The following is a 24,509-nucleotide window of genomic DNA, read 5'->3' as shown; positions in this document are numbered from 1 at the left end:
GGGCGGCGCTGGGCCTCGGGGCCTCGCGTCTCCGCCCGCCCACCGGCTCGCTCACTCGCTCGGAGCTCAGGCCGCCGCCATGTCTTCCGGGGCCAGCGTAAGCGCCCTGCAGCGCCTGGTGGAGCAGCTCAAGCTGGAGGCCGGCGTGGAGAGAATCAAAGTGAGGCCCGCGCCGGCGTCTGGCCTCGGGGTGCGGAGACCGCCCGGCCGTCCGCGGGCCTGGGAGGAGGAGGCCGCGCCCGGGCGGACAGCTGCGGGGCCGGCCTGAGCGCGAGCCGGGTGGCCGGACGCTGTGGGCGGCCCTGAGGACGGCGCCCGACCAGGCTCGCGGCTCGGCCTCGGGCGGCGGGAGTCCGCGCAGGGCCGGGCCCGGACCCCGGCGCCCGGGAGAAACGCACCTGTCCCCGCGAGGGCGGTCCGGGACCGAGAGCCCCGGCGCGGTCATGTTTCAGTGATGGGGACAATGACTTGGGGTGCCCGACGGACGCGAGGACACCAGGAATGCGGGCGACGTGCTGGTGGCCCCCCCGGGCTTGGCTGGTGCGGGAGGATGGGGTCCAGAGCTGCGGAGGAGACTGAATGGATGGGCCTCGGTGATGGGTTGATAGGATGAGGGGGGAGGAGGGCGCTGCTCGGGTTTCTGGCCTGGTGACAGGATGGATGGCGTTGCCATTCGCTACGGTAAGGAGGAGAGATGATGCGAAAGTTTCGGATACGTGGACTTTGAGGGGATGCCCGGGAGGTGTTTGGCTACCTGGGCCGAAGCTCAGAGAACGAGGCTGAGAGAACGTATAGGAGTGAAAGCTGTAGGGAGTGACCAGAGTGTGGAACCCAGGGACCCGCCGAAAGAGATGCCCGCGAGAAGGGAAGCAAGGGAAAGCAAGGGTACTGAAGCAAGGAAGGAGGGGTTTTCGCAATTCTGAGGCTTAGTCAACGTGTCCAGTGTTTAGTCAGTTGATTAAAAAGCATCTGATGTGTAATTGTGTTTACCAACTAGTATATAGCATTATTTGTAGAATGTGTGTGTGAATGAATGGACACTGCTGCGATAGTCTGTGGACCTCAGTAGTGCCTTTTCTTTGTACCAGGCCCTATTCTAGGTACTGAGAAAACGTCATTCTAGTGGGGAAGATAAACAATAAACACACTAACCAATAAATAAAATAATTTCAGAGAGTAATTGATGTAATTGATTCTAAAACAAGGTAGAGAGAGAGCTGTGGAATGCAGAAGAGGTTTCAGTGACATGTAGTAGTAGGTGCCGAATCTAATTTGTAATAGGATAGAAAGACTTTTTAAAAAAAAAAAATCTGGTTTTAAAGAGGAAACCTTTTTTTTTTTTAATTTAGGAAATGAAAAGTTGTATTTTGAGGTTGAGAGGAAGGAACACACTGTATTTTTAGGTCGAGGGGGAGAAACAAATGGAGAAGGAGAACTGGAGGTAGAGACAGGTAGTCTGTCTAAGGGGGTCTGGGGTTGGAGGGGCACCTTCTGAGGCAGGAAGAAAGGAGGAAGGATATGTGTTAACAGATGTTTCCAGATAAGGCCTTAATACCTTGTATGATGACAATTTTCTTTGTGAAATAGGAGGCCAAGTTTTCTTTTAAGGCAGAAAAAAGGGAACTTATGGTGTCACAAGCGCTGAAGATGAGGGAGAGAGTGCTGTTGGGAATGGGAGAGGACCCCCTAGCAGGCACAATCATAGACACTTTGTGATTCTGAAGACCCAGCTACTGTGAGATTGATTGTCCTACTTTTTTTTTTTTTTGTCTCCAGCAGTATTTGGCTGCCCAGGAATCTGAGTGCCCAAGGTGAATGGTAGTTGATCCAAGTAGTGGGTTAGCGGGGGAGTTTTGCCAGAAAGATAGAAATGGGAGTGGAGAGCAAGGAATTTGAGCGTCTGGCCGGAAAGAGGCTGAACCCAGGCTGAATGGAGAAGGAACAGAGCCAGCCTCCCTGTGATGGGCCAGACAAAAAAGGAAGAGATGTTCCCCCTGAGGTCAAAGAGCAGGTGTAGTGAGGAGAAAGGAAGCAGCACCCTGGATGGGCAGGAGAGATTGTGATCGGAAGGCAGGATGTTGGAGTGTGAAATTACAGATGTGGAGCAGTTACAGGTATTGGCTGTAACTACTGCTGTTGAGGAGAAGGTTGTTTGAAGAGAGGAGCTCAGGGAAATGAAACTAGGGTTGTTGGAAATGTTTAAGATGATGTGGGGACCTGGAGTGGAAAGAAAAACTGTGAGCCAGACGCCTGCCTACCCTGTGCAGTAGCTGGGGAAGGTATTCTTATCTACATTTAAAAAGTAGTTACAGGTGGTGAAACTGAGACACAGAGAAGTCAAGTGAATAGCTCAAAGTCACACAGATAATAAGCTTATTTGCAGAGTGTCCTCATGGGAGTATGGTTTGGGGTGCTTGGCAGGGCTTTTCTCAGGCAGCACCTTAGGGAGTCACAACCTTCCAGGGTCTGGTTTGACTCATATCAGGGCTCAGTGACGGATGGAAGTTCTCAGCACACCCAGAGACGTCTCCTCTTTCACAGACTTGCTAACTGGTAAATAAACCGGAATACCAGTTTCTTAGCATATGATGGAGGGCACCCCCTCCCAGTGCTTCAGTGCTCAGTATCCTTCCAAGGACCCCTTCTTTGCTTTGGAGAAGTCTCTCAGAAGTTGATGGGTCAGCCTGGGCTCAAACCAAGGAAAGTCATATGATTTGGGTAGGGATTATCCCACCTCCATTGGGAGGATACAACTTCTAAGGGTTTGGGCTTGTATTCTCCCAGGCCAGAGTTTTCCCCTTCAAAGTGCTAGAGAAATGCTGACCACTTTACTCTTCTCTCATTTGCTTTGCATATCCCTCACCTTAACTTTTTGACATGTTCTTTAGGCTAGGGTGCAGTTAGTCCCATTTCTCTGGGAGTCCTGGGAGACAGTCTCTTTCCACCCATCATGTGTGGAGTTCACTCGTTCCCTCTGAAGCTGAGATAATAAGTATGAGCATAATTGGTTCCAAATTTCTTTTGAATTAATAACATATATATATATAATCAGTAATTCCAATTATAATTAACATGAAAATGTCAGAACTTCTGTTGAGGGAAAGGCAAGCTTAAACATTAGTTTGGCAACATTATATTACATGTTTATATGATATAAACTGTCATTACATTAATGAAACTAAAATTCCTAAAGTATTCTAGAAACTAGATAGTAACTGACACCTAAGGAATCGATTTTTTCAGTTATTTGGAAGCTTGGAAAATTAACACAAATTAGTAGTAATACTTGAACCGCAATCGGAACATTTTTGTACAATATGGGTGAGATTTTATACAAAACACTTTTTCAGTACAAGAAAAATGGAAAGCAAGGAAAGCCTCCAAGTACAAATATCCATCAAATGGACGCTAAGAAGAAAGGTAGAATAATATAGTGTCAATACTGCCTAATACATTCTTCAAAACTTAGTGGTTTAAAACAACCTTTATAAACTCGCAATTCTTGGATCAACAGTTTAAGCTGTGCTCAGCTGTATAGTTCTGTTGGCCTTTGCTGGGCTCTCTGTGCATCTGCCATCAAATGGAGGGTTAGCTGATGGCTGGATGATCTAGGATGGCCTCACTCATATGTCTGGAGGTTAGTAGGCAGGTGGCTGGGGTTTGGCTGACTGGTTCTCCTCCACAAGACCTCCAGTAGGCTAGCTTGGGTTCATTTGATGGTGGTCTTACGGTTGCAACCATAGCAAGAGAAGTAGCTGCAAAGGCTTTTGAGGCCTAAGCTTGGAACTTGCCCATTATTTCTGCCATTGTCCTGGTCAAAGTAAGTTTCAAGGCCAGCCCAGATTCAAGGGGTGGATAAAGACTTTACTTCTTGGTGGTAGGAGCTGCAAAATATTGTGACTGTTTCTGCAGTCTGCCACAAATGATTGCTAACTAGTGTCAACACTATTCTAAGTGTTTTACTTGCATTAACTCATTTAATTATTACATCAACTCAGGAAGGTAGGCACTGTTACTAAATACATTTCACAGATGAGAAAACAGGTACTGAGAAGTTAAGTAGCTTGTCCAGAGACTGCACTCTTAACCAATAAGCTGTTCTGCTTCAAAAACACGATAGAGGGCTTCCCTGGTGGCGCAGTGGTTGAGAGTCCGCCTGCCGATGCAGGGGACGCGGGTTCGTGCCCCGGTCCGGGAGGATCCCACGTGCCGCGGAGCGGCTGGGCCCGTGAGCCATGGCCGCTGAGCCTGCACGTGTAGAGCCTGTGCTCCGCAATGGGAGAGGCCACAGCAGTGAGAGGCCCGTGTACCGCAAAAAAAACAAACAAACCCCAAAACAAGACAAACATGATGGAGGGACCTCGTCACTTGTTTTGAGCAGACCAGATAAGGCTCCATCCAGCCTTGTAAACATTAAAATAGTCTGTTCACATGGCAGACCTGGATATATCAATGCATGCTTTATAAGTGAAAATTTGTAAAGGGCACACTAGGATAAGCTATTTCTTTCAAATTCAGTCTCAAAACTAGGATTCTAAATGGATGAAAGATACGGCTTTATCTTTCCTTTGTTGAGTAAGCCATTAAACCAAAAATACCCTAAATCAAGGTTATAGAAATTGTAACCTTTCCTCTTTGGAGTTCAATTATTAGAACTTTCAGCAAAAAAGACTATTGGAGGTTGCACAAAGTATGACCTTTGTCAGGTTGTATGATCATTTTTCGGAGTCTCAAGTGACTGCTGGATGGATCTGGCTGTGAGCAGCGTGTCAAGCTCTTGTCCCTTTGTTTCAGGTCTCTCAGGCGGCAGCAGAGCTTCAACAGTACTGCATGCAGAATGCCTGTAAGGACGCCCTGCTGGTAGGTGTTCCAGCCGGAAGCAACCCCTTTCGGGAGCACAGATCCTGTGCTTTACTCTGAAGACTGGTGAGTAATGATACACCAGGCCGTCTTGGGGCCATAGCATTATCATGGGGCTTCCCAAAGGACTTGGGCAACTGAGTTTTAAATATCTACCGTTCTTGGGGGAATTAAAATAAACGCAGCAAAATGCACAACTTTACCTGAAGGATGACTCTCATCTGCTGCTTGTGGAATATATCTAATTAGAAGAGTCTCAATGCTCTTTGCACTAACTCATGAGATGCTAATATCCTTGTGTACTTGAGCTTTTGAACTGAGCTGGCCAATAATAATTTCTTGACCTCAATACCATCTTCTCTGTCCTTACACCATCCTGGAGTTGTGATTTGTTGCTTGGTGCTATCAACTGACTTGTTACTCTTGGGACTAAGGACTCTCCAGAGGAGACTTGGTCCCATCACCAGCTGTGATTTCTTTCCTAGAAGCTTTCAGAATGTATTTCTGTGTTTTAATGGAGGAAGAAATGGAGTAACTGGGGAAAGTGTGAGTAGGGTTAAAAGAACCTTAAAAATTTATTCTTGAAATGAAAACACCTCTTTGGTGGCCTATAATAAATTTCCTGGATTCTAGTGTGTTGTATGGGGTCTCATTCACATTTTCACTGTTTTTTTTGGAGGTGGGGGAGCAGGGCAGGGCATAAATTATTAGAGTCTTTTGGGGCCAATATATTTCAAATTACATGTTCTAAGGGGTGTTTATACAGGAAGTAATCATCTTAGGTCTTTTTTCATATACTTGAAAAGGAAATTATTCACATTAACAAGAAGGAAGTAATCATACTATCAGGTACTATTGTACCTTTTAATGGAAAATGTTCATATTTATGGTATTAAAATAATAGTCTTCTGCTGGCATAGCATTTTTCTTTTTACAGAGCACTTTCATGGGTCCTACTTATTCAATGGTTGTAGTTTGGATTTTCTGGTATTAACATGTTACTTTCTTCTTTGAGAACCCTAAAGTGACCTATGAAATGATGACGTTAATTTTTTTTTTTTTTTTTTTTTGTGGTACGCGGGCCTCTCACTGTTGTGGCCTCTCCCGTTGCGGAGCTCAGGCTCCGGGCGCGCAGGCTCAGTGGCCATGGCTCACGGGCCCAGCCGCTCCGCGGCATGTGGGATCTTCCCGGACCGGGGCACGAACCCCCGTCCCCTGCATCGGCAGGCGGACTGTCAACCACTGCGCCACCAGGGAAGCCCGATGACTAGTTAATTTTATGTATAACTTTTACTAAATGAAAGCCTACCAAATTCTCTTTCCAATAGGGAAGAAGTCCGCTGAGGAATGCTTTCAAGCACCAAGTGATGAATGACTGCCTCCAAATCTCAAGAACGCACTTCTCCAGCCAAATGACTTTTAGATATTTCACAGGACCTTTCCTGTGGCCTGGTCCTTTAGCCAAAATTCTATGGAAATTTATGAGTTTCTACTCAAGGAAACTGGGTGAAGGAGTAGATTTTAAAAAATAACGGCCTGGTTCTTTGTTAAGTGCTTTATACTTAAACAAAAACCTTACCACCAAATATACCAAAATACACCTCTTTCATTAAGTGAATTACTAACGTTTCTATACCTGGAATGTTACATATGTTTTATTTACTAGATGTTTACATTTTTGGAAGGAAAACAGTATTGTTTGTTAAAAAAATTAAATATTTGTAATTTGTTGTTCCCGACTAAGATTTTTATACCATAACAAAATTTGTTCTTTTCTCATGAATTTATAATTTCTAAATGAAGACAAGCAAGTATAAAATTGGGGAAGAATGGGCTTTATTAATCAAATGATGTCTTGATTTTTCTAAATGAGAAGATTGTTTTATTTTTAACACTAAATATGGGAGCTGTTTCTTAGCAAACTTGTTTGAAAGGATTAATGTTGTGTTGTGTATTAGATTGCCCCATCCTGTATATGAAGCAGATTTGATCTTTGTCTTCTTAAGTTTCTCTATTTTATAATGGTGGTTTTACTTAAAAAAAATACTAAATTATTTCATGTCTTTAAACCAATGTTTAAATGTCATCTACAGAATATTGCAAATGATTAAAAAAAAAGTGATGGGAAAATATTACAACCTAAATGAATTCTCAATGTCACAAGTGTTTTACTTTGATGATGTGCCTTTGATTTAATTTGGGACACTTAAAAGAATACTTTATATGTGTTTGTTATAATCTTTGAAGAGCTTGGAAATAAAATTTCTGCTTAATTTCTGCTAATGACAGCAACATTTTGTGTCTGATTTTGTTTTAAGGCTTCATAGATTTTGTTTGCTTGTGAGATTGAATGCTGGTAGTGGGAGGTGAAATTTTTGTTTACAAGCCCTCACAGAATTTTGTGAAAGATAGATATATGTATAACATGCAGAAATATCTCAATTACTGGCAACATTTGCTCTTTGAAATAGCTATGTATAAATCCATAAATAAATAAATGAGAATATATTTGAACATAAGTAGTGTTATAGTAGAGAATGTAGAAGTCATAAGATGGAACTTCTTTTACTTCCAGCCACTAAACTTCCAAATCTAAGTGATCTGAATCCCTTCCATTCGGTCAAAATTCAGGTGTCATTTTTCTAACCCTCTTATTCTGTGGATCCGTTTCACCTCTGAAATGTCACACCATCAGTTAGCCCTTTTCTCCTTTATCTTCAACTTCTCTACTGCATCCTTTTATCAGCATTTAAACATGTTCCATTCTCCATCTTAACAACAAAAAGCATTAAAAAAAATCTCCATTAAAAAATAAATTTTCGGGACTTCCCTGGTGGTCCAGTGGTTAAGACTCCATGTTCCCAATGTAGGGGGCCCGGGTTCGATCCCTGGTCAGGGATCCCGCATGCTGCAACTAAGAGCCTGCATGCCACAACTAAAAGATTCCTGCATGCCGCAGCTAAAAGATCCCGCATACCGCGACGAAGATCCCGCGTTGCCGCAACGAGGATCCCGCGTGCCGCAACTAAAATAAAACGAAAAACAAAAACAAAAAACAAATTTTCAGCTATAAAAGATGAGTATATCTTAGAAATCTACTGTTCAGCACAGTGCCTATAGTTAACACTGCTGTACTGGATACTTTAAAATTTGGTAAGAGGGTAGATTTTATGTTAATTGTTCTTATGACAAAAAATAATAAGGCAGGAGGAAACTTGGAGGTGATGGGTAAGTTTATGGCATAGATTATGTTAGTGGTTTCATAGGTGTATACGTATCTCCAAATTCATTAAGTTGTATACGTTAATTATGTAGAGCTTTTTATGTGTCAAAAAAAATCTCTTGATTTCACTTTCCATTTGGCAAAAACTTGGTAAGATAGTACAAGAAAACTATAGATATCTCACTTATGAGTATAGATACGTCTTAAATATAAGCAAGTCAAGTTCTGTAGTTTATCAAGAGAAGATACAGCCTTACAAAGCTAATTCAACATAAGCAAATCAATGTCATTCATTACATGAAGGGTTTAAAGGAGAGAATGTTTACATCATTTCATTTTTTCATCTTACTGCATTAGCTAAGACTTCCAAAGTAGTGCTGAATAATAGTGGTGATAAAAAGTATTTTGTTTGTTCCTAATATGCTGAATGCTTCCACATTTCACCATGTAATATGAAATTTGCTGTTGATTTTAGTAAACTGTCTTTATCATCTTTAATTTCCTTCTCTTATTTCACTAATTCACTTAGTTTTTATTCAGAACAGCTATTGGATTTCATCAAATGACTTGCTGGCATAAACATTTAAGAAGAAATAATATCTGTATTTATGGATTATATAATTTTACACTTTGAAAACTCAGTTTAGTAAAAGAAATACTTAAATTTGTAATATTACAATTTGGGAGGCTGGCTGGATACAAAGTATATATAGAAAAATAAAAAGCATTTTCTACACTGACAATAGCTAGTTAAAAATGGAAATGGGCACAACTTTGTAAATCAACTATAATTTTAAAAAATAGAAATGGAAACTATCCCATTTCCACTTTAATGACAAAACTATAAAAAATACTTGAAAATACATTTAACAAACGTGCAAGAATCATAAAAGATTTTACTGATGTTTATAGAACAGGGTCCAAATAAATTTCAGGATATTAGGACAATTTCATTAAAATGCAATCTTACTAAAATTTCTATAAATTTAGTGGAATTCCTATTTTATTTTTTAAGGGAAACTGGTTAAAATATCTAGAAGTTTATATGGAAAATCAAGTGTCCAAGAATAGCTTTTAAAACTGTGCATGTGGACTTCCCTGGTGGTGCAGTGGTTAAGAATCTGCCTGTCAATGCAGGGGACACAGGTTTGAGCCCTGGTCCAGGAAGATCCCACATGCCACAGAACAACTAGGCCCATGCGCCACAACTACTGAGCCTGCGCTCTGGAGCCTGTGAGCCACAACTACTGAGCCCATGCACCACAACTACTGAAGCCAGTGGGCCTAGAGCCTGTGCTCTGCAACAAGAGAAGCCACCGCAATGAGAAGTACATGCACCACAGTGAAGAGTAGCCCCCATTTGCTGCAGCTAGAGAAAGTCCGCATGCAGCAATGAAGACCCAATACAGTCAAAAATAAAAAATAAATAAATTAATTAAAACAAAACAAAATCGTGCATGTGTGTGTATGAAACGTGGGAGGGTGAAACTTGCCTTACCAGATACTAACTTACTTTGAAGCTGCTGAATCACAACAATATGACTTAAAAAAACAAAATATTCAAAACAAAAAATTCAAAATAAACAATATTATTGTAGTATAGGACTAGACAAATAGATGATTGGATGGATCATAATAGTTCGGAAATAGACCTGACTTTTTTTTCTATTCAGTGGAAAGTATAGTTAATTTAACAAATAGTGCTGGCATTATTGGCTATGCATTTGGAAGGAAATAAAATTGGTCCTGTATTATACTATGCAAAAAAAATTCCATAGGTTAAAGAAAGGTGATAAAAAAGCATTAGAAGAAAAGTTAGGAGAATAGTTGTGTAACTTCAGGGTAAAAAAGGGCTTCGTAAGCAAGGCAGGAAACCCAGAAATCAAAAAAGAGAAGATATGTATACTTGATGATCAAATTAAATTTAAATAAATAAGCAATTTAAATACATAATTAAGTATGGAATTTAAAATTCTTGTACGGTAAAACTGATAAACCAAATAAAAAAGCAAAAGACAGAAAACGTATTTTTTTCAGCTTTCATTTTGGATTGCTACAGTTTGCACTCCCCATCCCCTCCAACCTAGGCTACTCCATTTATTAAAATTGTTGGATACTTTGCTTTAGGGCAGGCTTGTTATTTGGGGAGAATAACTGGGCTCTTACTGTGAGAGGCAAGGCGTGCGACACCCTGGTGTTGATCCCCAGTTGTACGCTGAGTCTCACTGACGAGGGAAGGAGTATCTTATGTCCACCCACAACTGGAAGGGACAGCTGATGTTCTGATGAGTCCTACAGTGTTTGGGCTGGGCCTAGGAACTTGGGGGTAAGGCCACTCAAAAGCCCTCAAAGGTGAGCATCACAGCTACCAGTCGTAGATCTAAGGGCAAGTAACTCCCCTTAGAACATGAAAAACCTCATGGGGAAACACTCTCAGATAATCGAAGTTTCCATGGCAAGAGCCAACCTGGGAAGCTGGGCCTATTCTAAATAATTCCATGTGATATGGTGTTTGGGAGAGGATCTTGGAGGCTGGACTGACAATTCTGACCCCCTAACAAGGACCTATCCAAACCCTTCAGGCTTCTCCTATGGACCAACCCAATCGGTCATGTGACAGTCGCTCCCTGGGAGTGCTCTGCTGAAGCAGAACTCATTTACTTTATCCTCTGTTCCCAGGCTACCAACACAAGACTTGCCTCCCAGTAATACCTCTGATGGGCAACAGCACTAGAGGCTGCTCCAGACCCAGGCAGAATGAATGTGTCCTTAAACACCGAGCATCGTTGAGAAATACAGGCAGGAGGACTCAGACGCTTTCACTCTATTTGGTGAGGAAGCAGGGGTGTGGGTGTTGATAGCTTGGCCTAAGCTTGCCCCAGTCTAGGGCCTATAAAGAAACTCCTCTCCTCTGCAAGCTGATTAAAGATGGGATCAAGGGACTTCCCTGGTCGCGCAGTGGTTAAGAATCTGCCTGCCAATGCAGGGGACACGGGTTCCACCCCTGGTCCAGGAAGATCCCACATGCTGCGGAGCAACTAAGCCTGTGTGCCACAACTACTGGGCCTGAGTGCCACAACTACTGAAGCCTGTGTGCCTAGAGCCCATGCTCCACAACAAAAGAAGACACCACAATGAGAAGCCTGCGCACCACAACAAAGAATAGCCCCTGCTCGCTGCAACTAGAGAAAGCCCAGGTGCAGCAATGAAGACCCCATGCAGCCAAAAATAAATAAGTAAATAAATTTTTTAAAAAAGTTTTTTTTTAAAAAAGTTTTTTTTTTTTTTTAAAAAAAGATGGGATCAAGGAGATCCGCAAACTGGTAAGACAGCCTTACCTTAGTTTAGGAGAAATCCTGCCAAAACTTTAAGAAAGCACAACAGAAATTCCAATAAAATTTCCAGAAATACTTTCCTTTTGAAGTCTCCACCCTCCACACACCCAAGCAAAACCAAACATCCTATAAATAAAAGTGTAATAAAAGAGTAAGAGAGTTGGTTTAAAGTCAAGTTAAGCCAGTTTCAAAAAGGAGGACGTGATTAACAGTATCAAACACTGAAGAGAAATCAAGTGAGGTGATGTCTGAATGTCCTTTGGGTCTAAAAAGGTAGAGGTCAATTTTGGTAGTAACAGGGTGATAATTTTGGAAGCCAGGAGAGAGAGAGAATGCTTGTGGTCTTCAAACATTTTTGCAAAAAGATGTCCCAAATCCATGTACCTCCATTTTAGAGTTGACATGTAAAAGTTTCATCAGAACTTTGAATAGTTGCAAAGAATAAAATTTTATTAGAAATATTGACATTTTAAAATAAAATTATTACATCTTTCTTTTAAATGTATTCAATGGAATACAAATACTAATTAGAAACCTACAATCATCCATGTAAAAATATACCAACTCTCCTCCCCAAATGTTGTACCAACAATACACGAAAGCGTTCTTTCTCCCATATGCTGACACTGGAATTCTCAAAAATTTTGCTGATCTGATATGTGAAAAAGCAGTAATTTATTGTTTTAATTTGCATTTGCCTAATAAATAATGAAGATACATATTGTTTCAAATGTTTATTGGCTATTTTTGTTTCTTCTGTGAAATATCTATTCATATATTTTGCCCATTTTTCTATTAGGTTGTCTTTTTTCCTATCAATTTGTAGGAATTCTTTGTATATTAGGAATGTGTGCCCTTTTTCTGTCATGTGGGTTGCAAATATTTTCTCTCAGTGGTTTGTTTGAAAATTTTGTTTACGAAGACAGCATTTAAATTGGAAGTTCTTTAACTTCAATTTTGCCCTAGGTTTTAACTTTCTTGGTGGTGGAGGGTTGACTGTGGTGATCTTCACTTCTGGACTCAAGAGGGTCAGACTGAGATGGAGGCTCATTTCAAAGGCTTTTTGCTGGAGGAAAGGTGGAGGCAGCAGGCCCTTCAGGAGACAACAAACAACCCTTTGATATACATCGGCAAGGTTTTCTATTTATCTTAAAAAGAAAAAAAGGCTTTTCATGTTTCGGTGAATCTGGGAGCTATTTGGATCTTATAACAATATTATGTTAATTAGAATACTTACAAAGATATAAACTATAAGGCAAGATATATATTATGAAAATTTAATGTAGAAACACCGAGAACATCGAAGAACAAGTGCATTTTCGTTGATTTATGAGCAAACCTAAATCATTTTATTACTAGTTTATCATAAAAAAGAATGAAATGTGGCATGAAGCACTATCGTTTCTTTCAAAAAAACCTCAGACGAGTTTGTCCATCACGTCTACCAGGGACTTTTTCATACACTAGACGTCGTTTTTTGAATGGTGGTAGTTGTGAGCACGTGAAATCTGTTAAAAGGAGAAAAACGAAAACCATTTTATTGCTGATAATAATACATATAAGTATTTTTTTTCCAGCTGTTCAAGTGGATCCTGTCTCTTCATCATCTATTTACAAAGTGTTAAAATTTCCAAACTGAGATAAAATAATTATTAAAAATTACATTTTTTAGCATATATGTGCTTGTTCTTAAAGGCCCAATACTGATTAGTGTTAGATACATGTATTTGTATTTGTATGCTCATGCCTTGTACAAACAATTAAATCTCCCTGGATTTAAGACTCTTGCTTTTAAGTTTTCCTTCATTAAGCCTGTTTCTTAATGCATATCTGTAATGTTGTGAAATTTATCCTGAGCTCTGATATATGATAGGTAGTGATCATGTATAGACTCATCTTTTATGATTGTATTTTATATGACACATTAGCCTGAAATATTCTAGATTTGGATACTTATGGATATTGATTCATTAAATCAATAAAAAGGGAGGCTAAAATATTTAAAACAGTAGTAATTATTCCTGGCCATATAATCTCAATGGCAAGAGTTGGATGCCTTTATAAGCAAATTCGAAAGGGAATGCAAGGCTCCCCTGGTGGCGCAGTGGTTGAGAGTCCGCCTGCTGATGCAAGGGATGCGGGTTCCTGCCCTGGTGCAGGAAGATCTCACATGCCGCGGAGTGGCTGGGCCCGTGAGCCATGGCCGCTGAGCCTGCGCGTCTGGAGCCTGTGCTCCGCAACGGGAGAGGCCCGTGTACCGCAAAAAAAAAAAGATTCTTGTTAACTGTTTGAATTAAGTTATAAAAATAATTCCAAAGTGGAAAAAAGCAATATTTTTAAACGAACATTATTTATATGATATATGATTTTAAAATATATTTATAACTAAATTAATGAATTAAAATATAGGTAGACATTGACTATTCCATCTATATCCCTAAAACCTTAAATAATAAAATTTATTAAAAAATAATTTCTGAGATCTTCTTATTGAAAAATTGGGTTATCTCATACACTGGGATGCCCTATGTTAAAAAAATATACAGTAATTCACATGCTTAATTTGTTCCAGGGTGGAAAAAAGATGAAATTTTCATCCAGTTCATTTATGAAGCCAGAATTACCTTCATGTCAGACTGTTACGGAGTACAAATAGAGCACAATAAATTAATTTCATTATGAATGTAGATATGAAAATCAAATAAATATTAGCAACCATATTTAATAGCATATGTTAAAAAATCATTCCTTAAAAGCCAATTAGGGGGATATGGTGATATATGTATACATACAGCTGATTCACTTTGTTGTACAGCAGAAACTTTAACACATTATAAAGCAATTATACTCCAATAAAGATATTTTTTAAAAAAGCCAATTAGGTTTATCACAGAAATGACAAAAATGATTATTAGTAAACCTGTAAACATTTACATTAATGTCAACAGAGAGAACATGTTTGATTTTCCCCAATAGGGACCAAAAAGAGTTTGAATAAAATTCAGCATCTATTCCTCACAAAAGTTCTTACAAAACTAGGGATAGAATATTTTCCCTTAAAATCAGGGACAAAACAAATTATGACTATTAAATGGGACCAAATCCAAGTTTTGTGAGTCTGGGACTTACATAGTTTGAGTGTTCCTCTTTTAATAAAACAAAGAATATAAGATTTTCTGGGCCCCTTTTGGCCTCACAAAATGGCCTGGGCAAAAGAGGAGTTTTTTTTTTTTTTTTTTTGCGTTACGCAGGCCTCTCACTGTTGTGGCCTCTCCCGCTGCGGAGCACAGCCTGCGGACGCGCAGGCTCAGTGGCCATGGCTCACGAGCCCAGCCGCTCTGCGGCATGTGGGATCTTCCCGGGCCAAGGCACGAACCCGTGTCCCCTGCATCGGCAGGCAGACTCTCAACCACTGCGCCACCAGGGAAGCCCAAAAAAGGAGTTTTGAAGCTTCCAGCTTCTCCTTTCTTTTTGTTTTTTCCCCATCATAGTAAGGCCACCTTTGTATGACCATCAGAACTTAATATTTTGTTCTAAATGCTTAGGCCAAGGCAATAAGAAATAACACAGAAATAAAAGGTATAATTACCAGAAGTGAGAAAATAAAATTGTTTTAAAAAATTGATATGACTAAATGTTCAGAAACATCAATTGTAAAATAGATAGCCAATAGTAGTATCTATTTAATAGGATTGTCAAAATTAAATCCACATAAAGGAAATATAATAAGTTCTTAATAAATGTTAGCTCATTAAATATCCCCGCTTGACAAAGAGGCTACTTTCCTAATTCACTAATTTCTTTATTTAATCTTTGTTAATTTTAGTCTTCTGCTTGACTTAGATTTGTTCCATGTTTTTACTTGTAACTTCTTAAGTTAAATGCTTAGTTCATCTAAAGCTATGAGAATTTGACATATTTTCTTTGCCTTTATTTTCTTAAAAGTCTATAATTAGAATTTTGATTTTTTTTGATGCCAAAGTTATTGAAGATTCTTAAGTGTAGTAATTAAAACAAAAATTTTTTTAACTTGGAGATGAGTCTATCTTTAAAAATTACACTAGAGAGTAGTTTTATCAACTATAGACAGTATTACCTGTTAATGATTTCTTGTCTCCTGAGTTAGATGAAGATACAGAGTGCCTTTTCTGTCCTAAACATTTTCCAGCTCTTTGGTAGAAATAAAGACTGTTGAATTCTTTTTGACTTACATTAGAATCAGAAGCACAAAATAAATCCAAACTGGGGACGGATGGTAATTCTTTCCAGAAAGTCTTTTTAGTCTCAGCATTTGAACTTTCACATATGAGGCCTTCTAACTCATCCGATAGACATTTTTGCTGATTAGTGAATAAATTATCTTTCTGAGAGGACCATTTGTCACATGTATTCTGCTCTGCACCATATTGTAAGTTGAATGAGTGATTCTGTTGTTGCCATACATTTCTTTTAAAGTTCCAATGAAGCGGAGATTGAGAACTCTCTAGTGAAAAGACAGGGGCAGACAATTCTTTGTTTGTAGGTCCTTTTGCTTCATGTGTTTCCTTTTTCTGATAATTTATAAAGTTAGGGGTAACTCTCTTCTGAGTGTCAATTGGTGATATCATGGTTTCACAATTCATTGCTGTTAGACCCAAAGAAAAGACATCTGACTCTGAATCATTCTGGTTCAGAAAGGAACTACCAGACACATTCCTTGCTTCTATATTAGTCAGGAAAGAATTATTCTGCATTATGTTAGGGTTACAACTGGACACTTTCCAGTAGCTGGTCTGATTGTAAGAAGTCACAGGTGGTAAAATGCATGGCATTTCTTTTAGTTTCATAAGGGAAGAGTTATAATTTGAAGTGGCGTTTGTGTCTTCGTGCACTGTCTCTCCTAAGTCTGAATATTGGTAATATTCATTATGTTCTTGAATGACAGAATCTGAAGAGCCAGAAGCTGAAGTCTGAGAAGTAAAGGCACTAGTTTGATTCCTATTTTCCTGAGGTGATGAAATTTGAGGTGATTTTGTTACAGAAGGACTAATCTTGAATAAGGAAGTGATGTCACAAAAATGCTAAAAAAATTTTAAAAATTAATTAATATAATAAAAATACAACATAAACATCAGTCAAGTAAATATAAGTGATGACACTTATCTAAATGGAAATAAGAAAAATATAAATAAGTAGTCCATCCAAAGGTATTATATTGATCCATGTAGTGAGAACATAATTAGGCTCCATTAAAAGAAATACATTGTAATTTGCATCTATTTTCTAATCACTTAAAATAAAATTTTTAGTTACACAATTTACATGAATACCATTTCCTTCATAAAAATTAAAGAAACTTACTGATAAGGCTAAAGTTCTCTTTAGCTACTACTATAAAGAGGGGCTTCAGGATTATTTGGAAGAGATAATGTAAACACGTATGAATAGAGTGTGTAATTGAATATCTGTGGGCAGTATAACACTTCAAAATGATTTGAAGTGTGATAAATGATCTGTACAGAATTATCTATATAAGATAGCTTTAAAATATATAATGTGACTGATGACCAATGAGAATTCTGTATGAAATTTAGTTTAAGTAAATCATTTCTTTGCTCTGTGAAGTCCAAAACAAACTTGGATAACTTCATTTTGAAAACCCTTATGGTAAAAATAGATACTCAAATGCAAAGGAAATAAATTCATAGAAGAATATGGATCTTAAATAGCTAACCTTTAACACTTTTTCTGGAACTTCAGGTAGGAGTTCCTGAAGTTCACAAAGAGTTGCTAATAGTATCCAGTTCAGTGAAGGTCCTTTATTTAACATGAGCTGAGCCACCAATGGATTAACACTTGGAAAATCAAGTAAGTACATTTCTTCCTAGAAAAAAGTGTAAGGAATAATCAGCCAGTGTTTTTTTCTTACTCTACTCACTCCAGCAGATTAAAATTTTTCTTGTTGCACCTACCACTCAATTTGAGATGCTTGGGGGAAAAAGTATGGCCAGGAGGAAGGAAACTTTTTTGTCAGTAAAGATTCATACACCCAGAATTGGGAAGGATCTTAAAGTTCATTCAGTCTAATCACTCATCCAAAGAGACTCATTACAGTCCATTTCCTTCAAACGACAATCGTTTTATCTAATGACAGCTCTTCTACCTTTCAGGGCAGGGTTCCCCAGCCCCCCGCCCGCACAGCAGGAGGTGGCAGAGGGCGGAGCAAAGCTTCATCTGCCGCTCCCCATCGCTCGCATTACCGCCTGAACCATCCCGCCCCACCCCAGTCCGTGGAAAAACCGTCTTCCACGAAACCGGCCCCTGGTGCCTAAAAGGTTGGGGACTGCTGTTTTAGGGTACTTAGTTATATAGCTCAAGATTTCTTTAGCTCTCCCTTTGTAGACCATATACTATCATGGTTTGGTTAAATGAACCATGTTTATGATATCTAACAGATGTTATAATTTCAGGAAAGGCTTATTGTGAAAAGTACAGGAAGAATTACTATCAACCAGAACTGACCCTGACAGTCTAAAAATACACATTTTCAGAGAGATCTCATAAATGTCTAGAAATGTAGCAGCCATCTTTATTGCCAAATTTCTTTCTTTCTTTTTTCCTGGGTTACACTGGCTTTTTGCACCCTCTTTTAGTTTATCAAACGACAGACGTGAGTAGATTGGACGTGCCTTTGTAGGAAGGAAATTGCACATACATATATGTCATAATTAATTATACCCATATTGTTGATAGTGTTATGTTCTGTTAGGCATGTAAAAGTCCTGTGATTTAATATATATGACTATTTTATTTATTTGTTTTATAATTTTATTTTTTCCGTAGGTAAAATTCAAAAGGCACTAAAAGGTATACAGTGAAAAGTCCCATTCCTACTCCATTACCTCAGTTCTCTCTAGAGATAATTAATTTCTTGGTATCCTTCCAGAGATATTTTATACATTTAAAAACAAATACATATAAATATTAATTTCCCCTTGTTTTACACAAATGGTAGTGTACTGCATGCTCTGCACTGCAACTTTCATGTTTCACTTAATATATTTTGAAGGTCATTCCAAGTTAGTACATAACGATCTTCATCATTCTTTTCTCATGGCTTCAGGATTTGAATATATTGAAAATAAAGGTAACAGAAACACTAGGTTGGTATGAAAGCCTGGAAATATTTATGCTTAAACAAAAGGAATTTCTAAAAATTAACTATTTAATCTTATAAGTATTTCATAACTCTACTTTCAATTATATAATTGAGTTACTGACAAATCACAGAATGATAGAATTTTGCTATTCTCATACCTACTATTCTTGAATGCTGAAATGTAGGAATTAGAAAAATTATTATATTTTTAAAAATATTAGACATTGAAGCCATTAGATCACCTTATAATAAGTTAGATTTGAAAGTTCATTATAAAAGATCCCATTAAAATAGTTCTATGAGGGACTTCCCTGGTAGTGCAGTGGTTAAGAATCTGCCTGCCCTCAAATCAACTTCAGGATTTTAATGTACCTGTTTACCTTTTAACAGGCCAAGAGCTAAGGACGGTTTTTACATTTTTAAATGGTTGGGGGGGGGAAAAGACTATTTTGTGACATTTGAAAATTATATTGAAATCAGATTTCAGTGTGACCAAATAAAGGTTCTTGGAAGAATCCGCCTGCCAATGCAGGGGACAGGGGTTCGAGCCCTGGTCCGGGAAGATCCCACATGCCACGGAGCAACTAAGCCTGCGAGCCACAACTACTGAAGCCCGCCTGCCTAGAGTCCATGCTCTGCAACAAAGAGAAGCCACTGCAATGAGAAGCCTGTGTGCCACAACGAAGAGTGGCCCCCGCTTGCCACAACTAGAGAAAGCCCACATGCAGCAACGAAGACCCAACACAGCCAAAAGTAAATAAATTTATAAAAAAACAGTTCTTTGAGATTGAAAAATACTCATAATTCTGGAAAACTGTCTAAATAAATGCTGTGCATTATGGCTATTGTTACATATATTCATGCAAGCATGATAGAACAAGAAAATGCTACCAGAAAAAGAATTCAAGTACATGTATTTATATTTGCTTTGCAAATATCTAATTTATATATTAGGAAATAAACCTTAGATGGTGAGATTTCAAGCCAGGATTTATCCAACCATTCGTGAGGATCCCTCTTCGAGGTCATTAAATTGTGGTCAGCAATTTGTCGAATTAGCAGTGCAGTCTCTTCCACTCCTGGGGCAATTAGAAGCTAAAATATATTTTTTATGTTAGATTATAGGAAATACTAGGAAACAAAATATATCACTCAAAAATTGTTTGCAATTAGGAGAAAAAAACCCCCAGAAGATTCTAATCTTTGTACACTATTTTAGATATAATTTACTAATTTATCTATGTGAAATCCAGGATGTTTTATTTGTGAGGATAAACAATTTACTTTCCTTCTTTAAATATGATATCCTTGTAGTTTCTAATTTTTGGATCTAAATTGTTATTCTTCACTTCCATTTGGCATTTATTAATAAAGTCTTTTAAACGTATTTGGTGTTTTATTTCATCTGTATTAGAAAAAAAGCAATTTGGATGTCACTAGCAATAATTAATATTTTGCTTTTTCTAGGTTAAACTTAACAGTTCTCAAATAAAAATAAGAATTAAACAATAGTGCAAGATTTTTCAAAAACAAAGTTGAAAAATAAGGATATTTACAGATGAATTTGATGCTGTATTCAAAAAGAAGAATATGTTCTGATTTAGAGTATTCTTGGAATTGTTCATCCAATCTTGGCTTATTTGATGGTAAGATACCCCTGACAAAAATGTGTGATGTGTGTGTTAAACTTAACTCTAAAAAGAATTTCTTAATATGTCCTACTTCCTGTCTGTCTCTTGTGTTTTCCTCTATGCCCTTCCCTCTTCTGCAATGCCAGCCTTTTCCTTCCCCTTTCATTTCTATTTTTATCTTATTCTTCGTCTTTTGGCTTTGGTTGAAGGAAAGATAGTTCATGGGTTAGCAGTTTAATGTGGATAGAGAACACTGCCCTAAACAATCACATCTTAAAAATATGAATATTCTGTCCTGTAGTGGACATTTAAGAAACAAAGACTGTACAAACCTCACAAAATAATTATGACATTTTTTTTCTTCCACAAGAATAACAAATACGAAACTGCTAGCATATACCTGGGGGTATATGCATGCTAAAGAAGGATTTTCTTTTTATATGAAATATATAGAGTACACAGAAATACACTGTTTGATTCCAAATTTATTTTATTAAAAGTTTTGGACGTTTTGAGAAGATTTGAGACTTTTATTTAAATATAAATTTTATTTTAAAGAGCATAATTTTATAATGGTAATGAATATTACCTTAACTTAAGGGTAAGGATTCTGGAGCTCATGGCTAGACTTTGGGAGATTCAAGAACCCCTGCTAACATTGTTTTCAAAAATTTGCATATGTGTGTATCTAAGCATTTTTCTGCAAAGAGCATTCATAAGAAATTTATAGAATTTTTTTTATATTAAAGTAAAATATGGCATGACACTACTAGCTGTATTTTCTTTTAGTTTAAGAAAATGTACTTAAATTTCTTAATATTCCCTTTATGGCTAGGCTCTCCAGATGCTTGGAAATAAAAAAATAATCCAACCTGATGGATTTTTTTGGCCTAAGAGGCCAAAAGCCATATTACTAAATGTATTCTAAAATAATACGAGTCTAGGGAACCCCCTTTAATGTCATAAGGTCATCAAGTTAGGAGAATGGGAGACTTGAGTATTGGTGATACATTGATACAAGAATTAGAGCAAATTAATCATCTTGTTTCTCAAATTCCATGGAAAAGTGGACATACTTTTAAGATTATCATGTGAACTTGAAAAGCTTTTGGAGTAGTTAGATCCAGGTGGGAACAAACAATCCATTCCATTTCATTTGGAATGGATTGTGCCTGAGCAGTACCTCCTATTTCATCTCCAAATGCCTTCCTTGGAACATGTCCTCTGTGGATCATGTCACTGTACCTGAATAGGGTAACTTTCTGGTATCAGATACCCCATGTATAGATTTTTAAAATGATTTTCTAAAGCATATTTTGTATATGACTGCTTTCTATTAGCTGAAGAGAAAAGAGGCTGATTAAGTGGTAAAACCTCACTTGAATGAATAAATGAGACAAATTTATATTTATTTAGACAACTTTTCTAAGAATTTTACTTCTATGTTTAACATGCATCACAGGATCAAAATTATCTGGATTCTATTTCAAATAGATCATTTGTTGATTTTCTTAACAGGTTCTGCTTTCACTGAATTCTGTTTAGTAGATGTTTGTTGAATATTTTTACTGTGTACAAAACACTGTGCTAGATGTTATAGTTTTACAAAGAAAAGGGCCTAGTTCTCACCATCCAGGGTGGAGGATATATGAACAAACACCTCATATTATAATAAAGGTATAAAGCATTATTAGGAGGATGGGAGGAGAGATTCATCTTGAGAGAGTATAACTGGTGCAAACTTTTTAAAGGAGGTGGTATTTGAGCTGGGTAGAAAAAGTCAGAACTATGAAGACTGGCAGTAAGGGGATGGGGAATAGTATTTCTGGGGGAAGACAGGACAGAATCAGATGGCTGAGAGGTGGGGGCATATTCAGGAAAAGGTGAGTAGAATGATGTTAAAGGAAGGATTACTAGGGGTCAAATCATAGAGGAGTTTGAATCCACCTGAGGTTAACTCTATTTTGATGAAGTAGGAAGCTACAGAAGGTCTTTTGAGCACAAAAATTCAATTCAACAACAAATATTTATCAAGAGGCTACTACGTAGGCTCTGTGCTTGGTGCTAGGAAGACAAAAATGAAAAGCATGTTCCCTTTCTTTTATGCTTACAGTCTAGGGAGTGAAATATTCACAGCTGTATTTCAGAAATGTAATTGGTGTCAATATACATGATGCACGGGAGTGGGAAAAGAGTAGAAGTAAAGAGATTAATTAGAAAGTTACCTTAGAATGCCAAGTGAGAGGTGAAGGCCTGAATTTAGGGAAATAGCAATGGGAGTAGAAAAGAGAGGCATACTCTAGAGACACTGCAGAGTTAAAAGGAAGATTTAGCTACTGATTAGATTAGAATAGTGATGCCATAAAGTAGGTGTAAAAAACTAACAGAAACCTTAATTAAAATAGAGTTGGGAGACCAGCAGGAGGAGCTCTCATGCCCTACCATGATAGTAGAATTCAATAGGAAGAAAGACTTCCTCTTCTTTCCTAGCAAGAGCTCAGCCAATAAGAGGCTGTCACAACTCAGCCAATGAAACTCTCAACTCCTCCAATGGACTCTTTGTTTACTATATAACCCTCCCAACTTCCTTTTCCCCTCTTTAAAAGATTTCACCTCACCTTATTGTGCCCAGACTTGCATATGGCTTGCCATGGTTGCAGGCCCTGAGTTGCAATTCTTTGTTGATCCCATATAAACCCATTTTTGCTGCAGAAATAACTGGCAGTCTATTTGTTTTAGGTCAACATCAAGTTTGGGGGAGGATGAGAAGTTGTGTTTTGGATATGCAGAATTTGAGGTACCTGTGGGATATTCATGTGGGGATTTCCAGAAGAATTCTAGAATATAGGTGCAGACCTTAAGAAAAGTTAGAAAAATTTTAAGGATTTTCTTAAAAATGAAAGCTAAATTTGTGGGAATGTCTGAGTTTATTAAGGAAAGAATATAAAGTGATAATAGTAGAGGACTGAGCCCTGAATTTTGGGGAAATACATAAACTTCAGAGTGGGACATTGAAAAAAAGCCAAGAAAGGAGACTGATTAGAGATCACCAAGATATTGCTCTATTCATATGTCATAAGATTTCCATTTTACAGCAGATAAAAACAGTATGTCTCTCATAAGTGAACATTTTTGATCAAGGGATATTTATTTTTATTCATATCCTGACCTGTTTCAAAAAATCTAAGTAGTAATGAAGAGATAAAATATGAATTTAAATTCATTAAAGGCTTTTAGAGCAGAAATTTAAGTGGAAAGAATATTTGTTAATTTGAAACTGTTCTTTATATGGCTTTTAAGTGTTTTTTAGTTTAACCATTTAATGTTTCTTCTCACTGGGCAGTTGAGTTTCAGATTTCATAAATTTTGGCTTATGAAAAATACAAACAAACATATAGAAAAAGAATACCTTTACATCCAGTTCTTCTGATTTTAGCCCAGATGAAACCAAAGCTGCATAAATCAAAGCTAGGTGATGAAGTGTCTTTTCTGTAAGACAGTACCTAAAAAAAATTATATTATTATATTCTACTCATTTGATGTCTGACTATACTTATTAAAATTCATTTTATTTTTCACGTTTTATAAAGTTTTTAGAATAACCTGGCTAAAACAATGCTTGTGTGGCAGACTCATTTTTTTTGTCCACTCAGCACTCTTTTGTAAGAGCAGTTCCACCGCCATTCTTCAATAGTACCGTTAAATCTAGGAGATGCTGAGTGTGTGTGTGTGTGTGTGTCTGTGTGTGTGTGTGTGTGTGTGTAGAAAAGTTTAATTCATCCCCTTACTAGCCCCAGGGATGGCTATGTGACTGAAGCCTAGCCAACTACCTGGCCAAGGTATCAGGTTCAGATATGAACATATAACCAGAGCCAGGATAACTAGAATCCTCCCTGGGTCTTTTCCCTGAACTGTTAGAAAAAACACTCTTTTAAATGATCATTATATGACATGATAGAGGTGTTAACTAACACTAAGGTGGTAATTATATTACAATATATAAATGTATCAAATCAACAGAGTGTACTCCTCGAACTTACACAATCTTATAACTCAGTTATATCTCAGTAATTTTAAAAAACACTGCTATTTCCCTGTCTATAGTTATTAAGCACATCAGATGTGACTCGAGCTGTGGGTGGATATTCCTACTATCTTTATCCACTTTAAGTATTCCAAGCAACGAAAAAGAAATTTATTGGCTTATATTACTAAGGGGTCCAGGAGAAGACATTTTTGGACCCAGGGACTCAAACAATGTCATTGAGACAATGGCTCTCTTAATCTCTTTGCTCTTCTTTCCTCTGTTGGCTTCTTTCTCA

General features: G+C 37.9%; 2 protein-coding genes across 2 annotated transcripts in view; one reads left to right on the top strand and one right to left on the bottom strand.

Moving 5' to 3' along the window:
- Positions 1–7,152, top strand: GNG10 (G protein subunit gamma 10). Its single transcript, XM_067743668.1, has 3 exons — positions 1–160; positions 4,795–4,926; positions 6,189–7,152. The coding sequence occupies exons 1-2, from the start codon at positions 80–82 to the stop codon at positions 4,918–4,920; spliced, it is 207 nt and encodes a 68-aa protein (XP_067599769.1). The 5' UTR covers positions 1–79; the 3' UTR covers positions 4,921–4,926; positions 6,189–7,152.
- A 5,561-nt stretch (positions 7,153–12,713) lies between these two features.
- SHOC1 (shortage in chiasmata 1) overlaps positions 12,714–24,509 on the bottom strand; it is an 89,071-nt gene continuing 77,275 nt past the window's right edge. Inside the window, exons 23-27 of the mRNA XM_067743661.1 lie at positions 23,597–23,690; positions 19,520–19,651; positions 17,132–17,281; positions 15,515–16,478; positions 12,714–12,926 (exon numbers count right to left, since the gene is read on the bottom strand). Coding sequence (XP_067599762.1) covers positions 12,826–12,926; positions 15,515–16,478; positions 17,132–17,281; positions 19,520–19,651; positions 23,597–23,690 — 1,441 coding nt within the window. The 3' untranslated portion in view covers positions 12,714–12,825. The remainder of the gene's footprint in view (positions 12,927–15,514; positions 16,479–17,131; positions 17,282–19,519; positions 19,652–23,596; positions 23,691–24,509) is intronic.

The sequence above is a fragment of the Pseudorca crassidens genome, chromosome 7 (genome assembly GCF_039906515.1).
Source record: "Pseudorca crassidens isolate mPseCra1 chromosome 7, mPseCra1.hap1, whole genome shotgun sequence".
In the NCBI taxonomy this organism is placed as follows: Eukaryota; Metazoa; Chordata; class Mammalia; order Artiodactyla; family Delphinidae; genus Pseudorca; species Pseudorca crassidens.
Note: the sequence above shows the minus strand (reverse complement) of the source record. Positions and strands in the feature narration are given on the sequence as shown.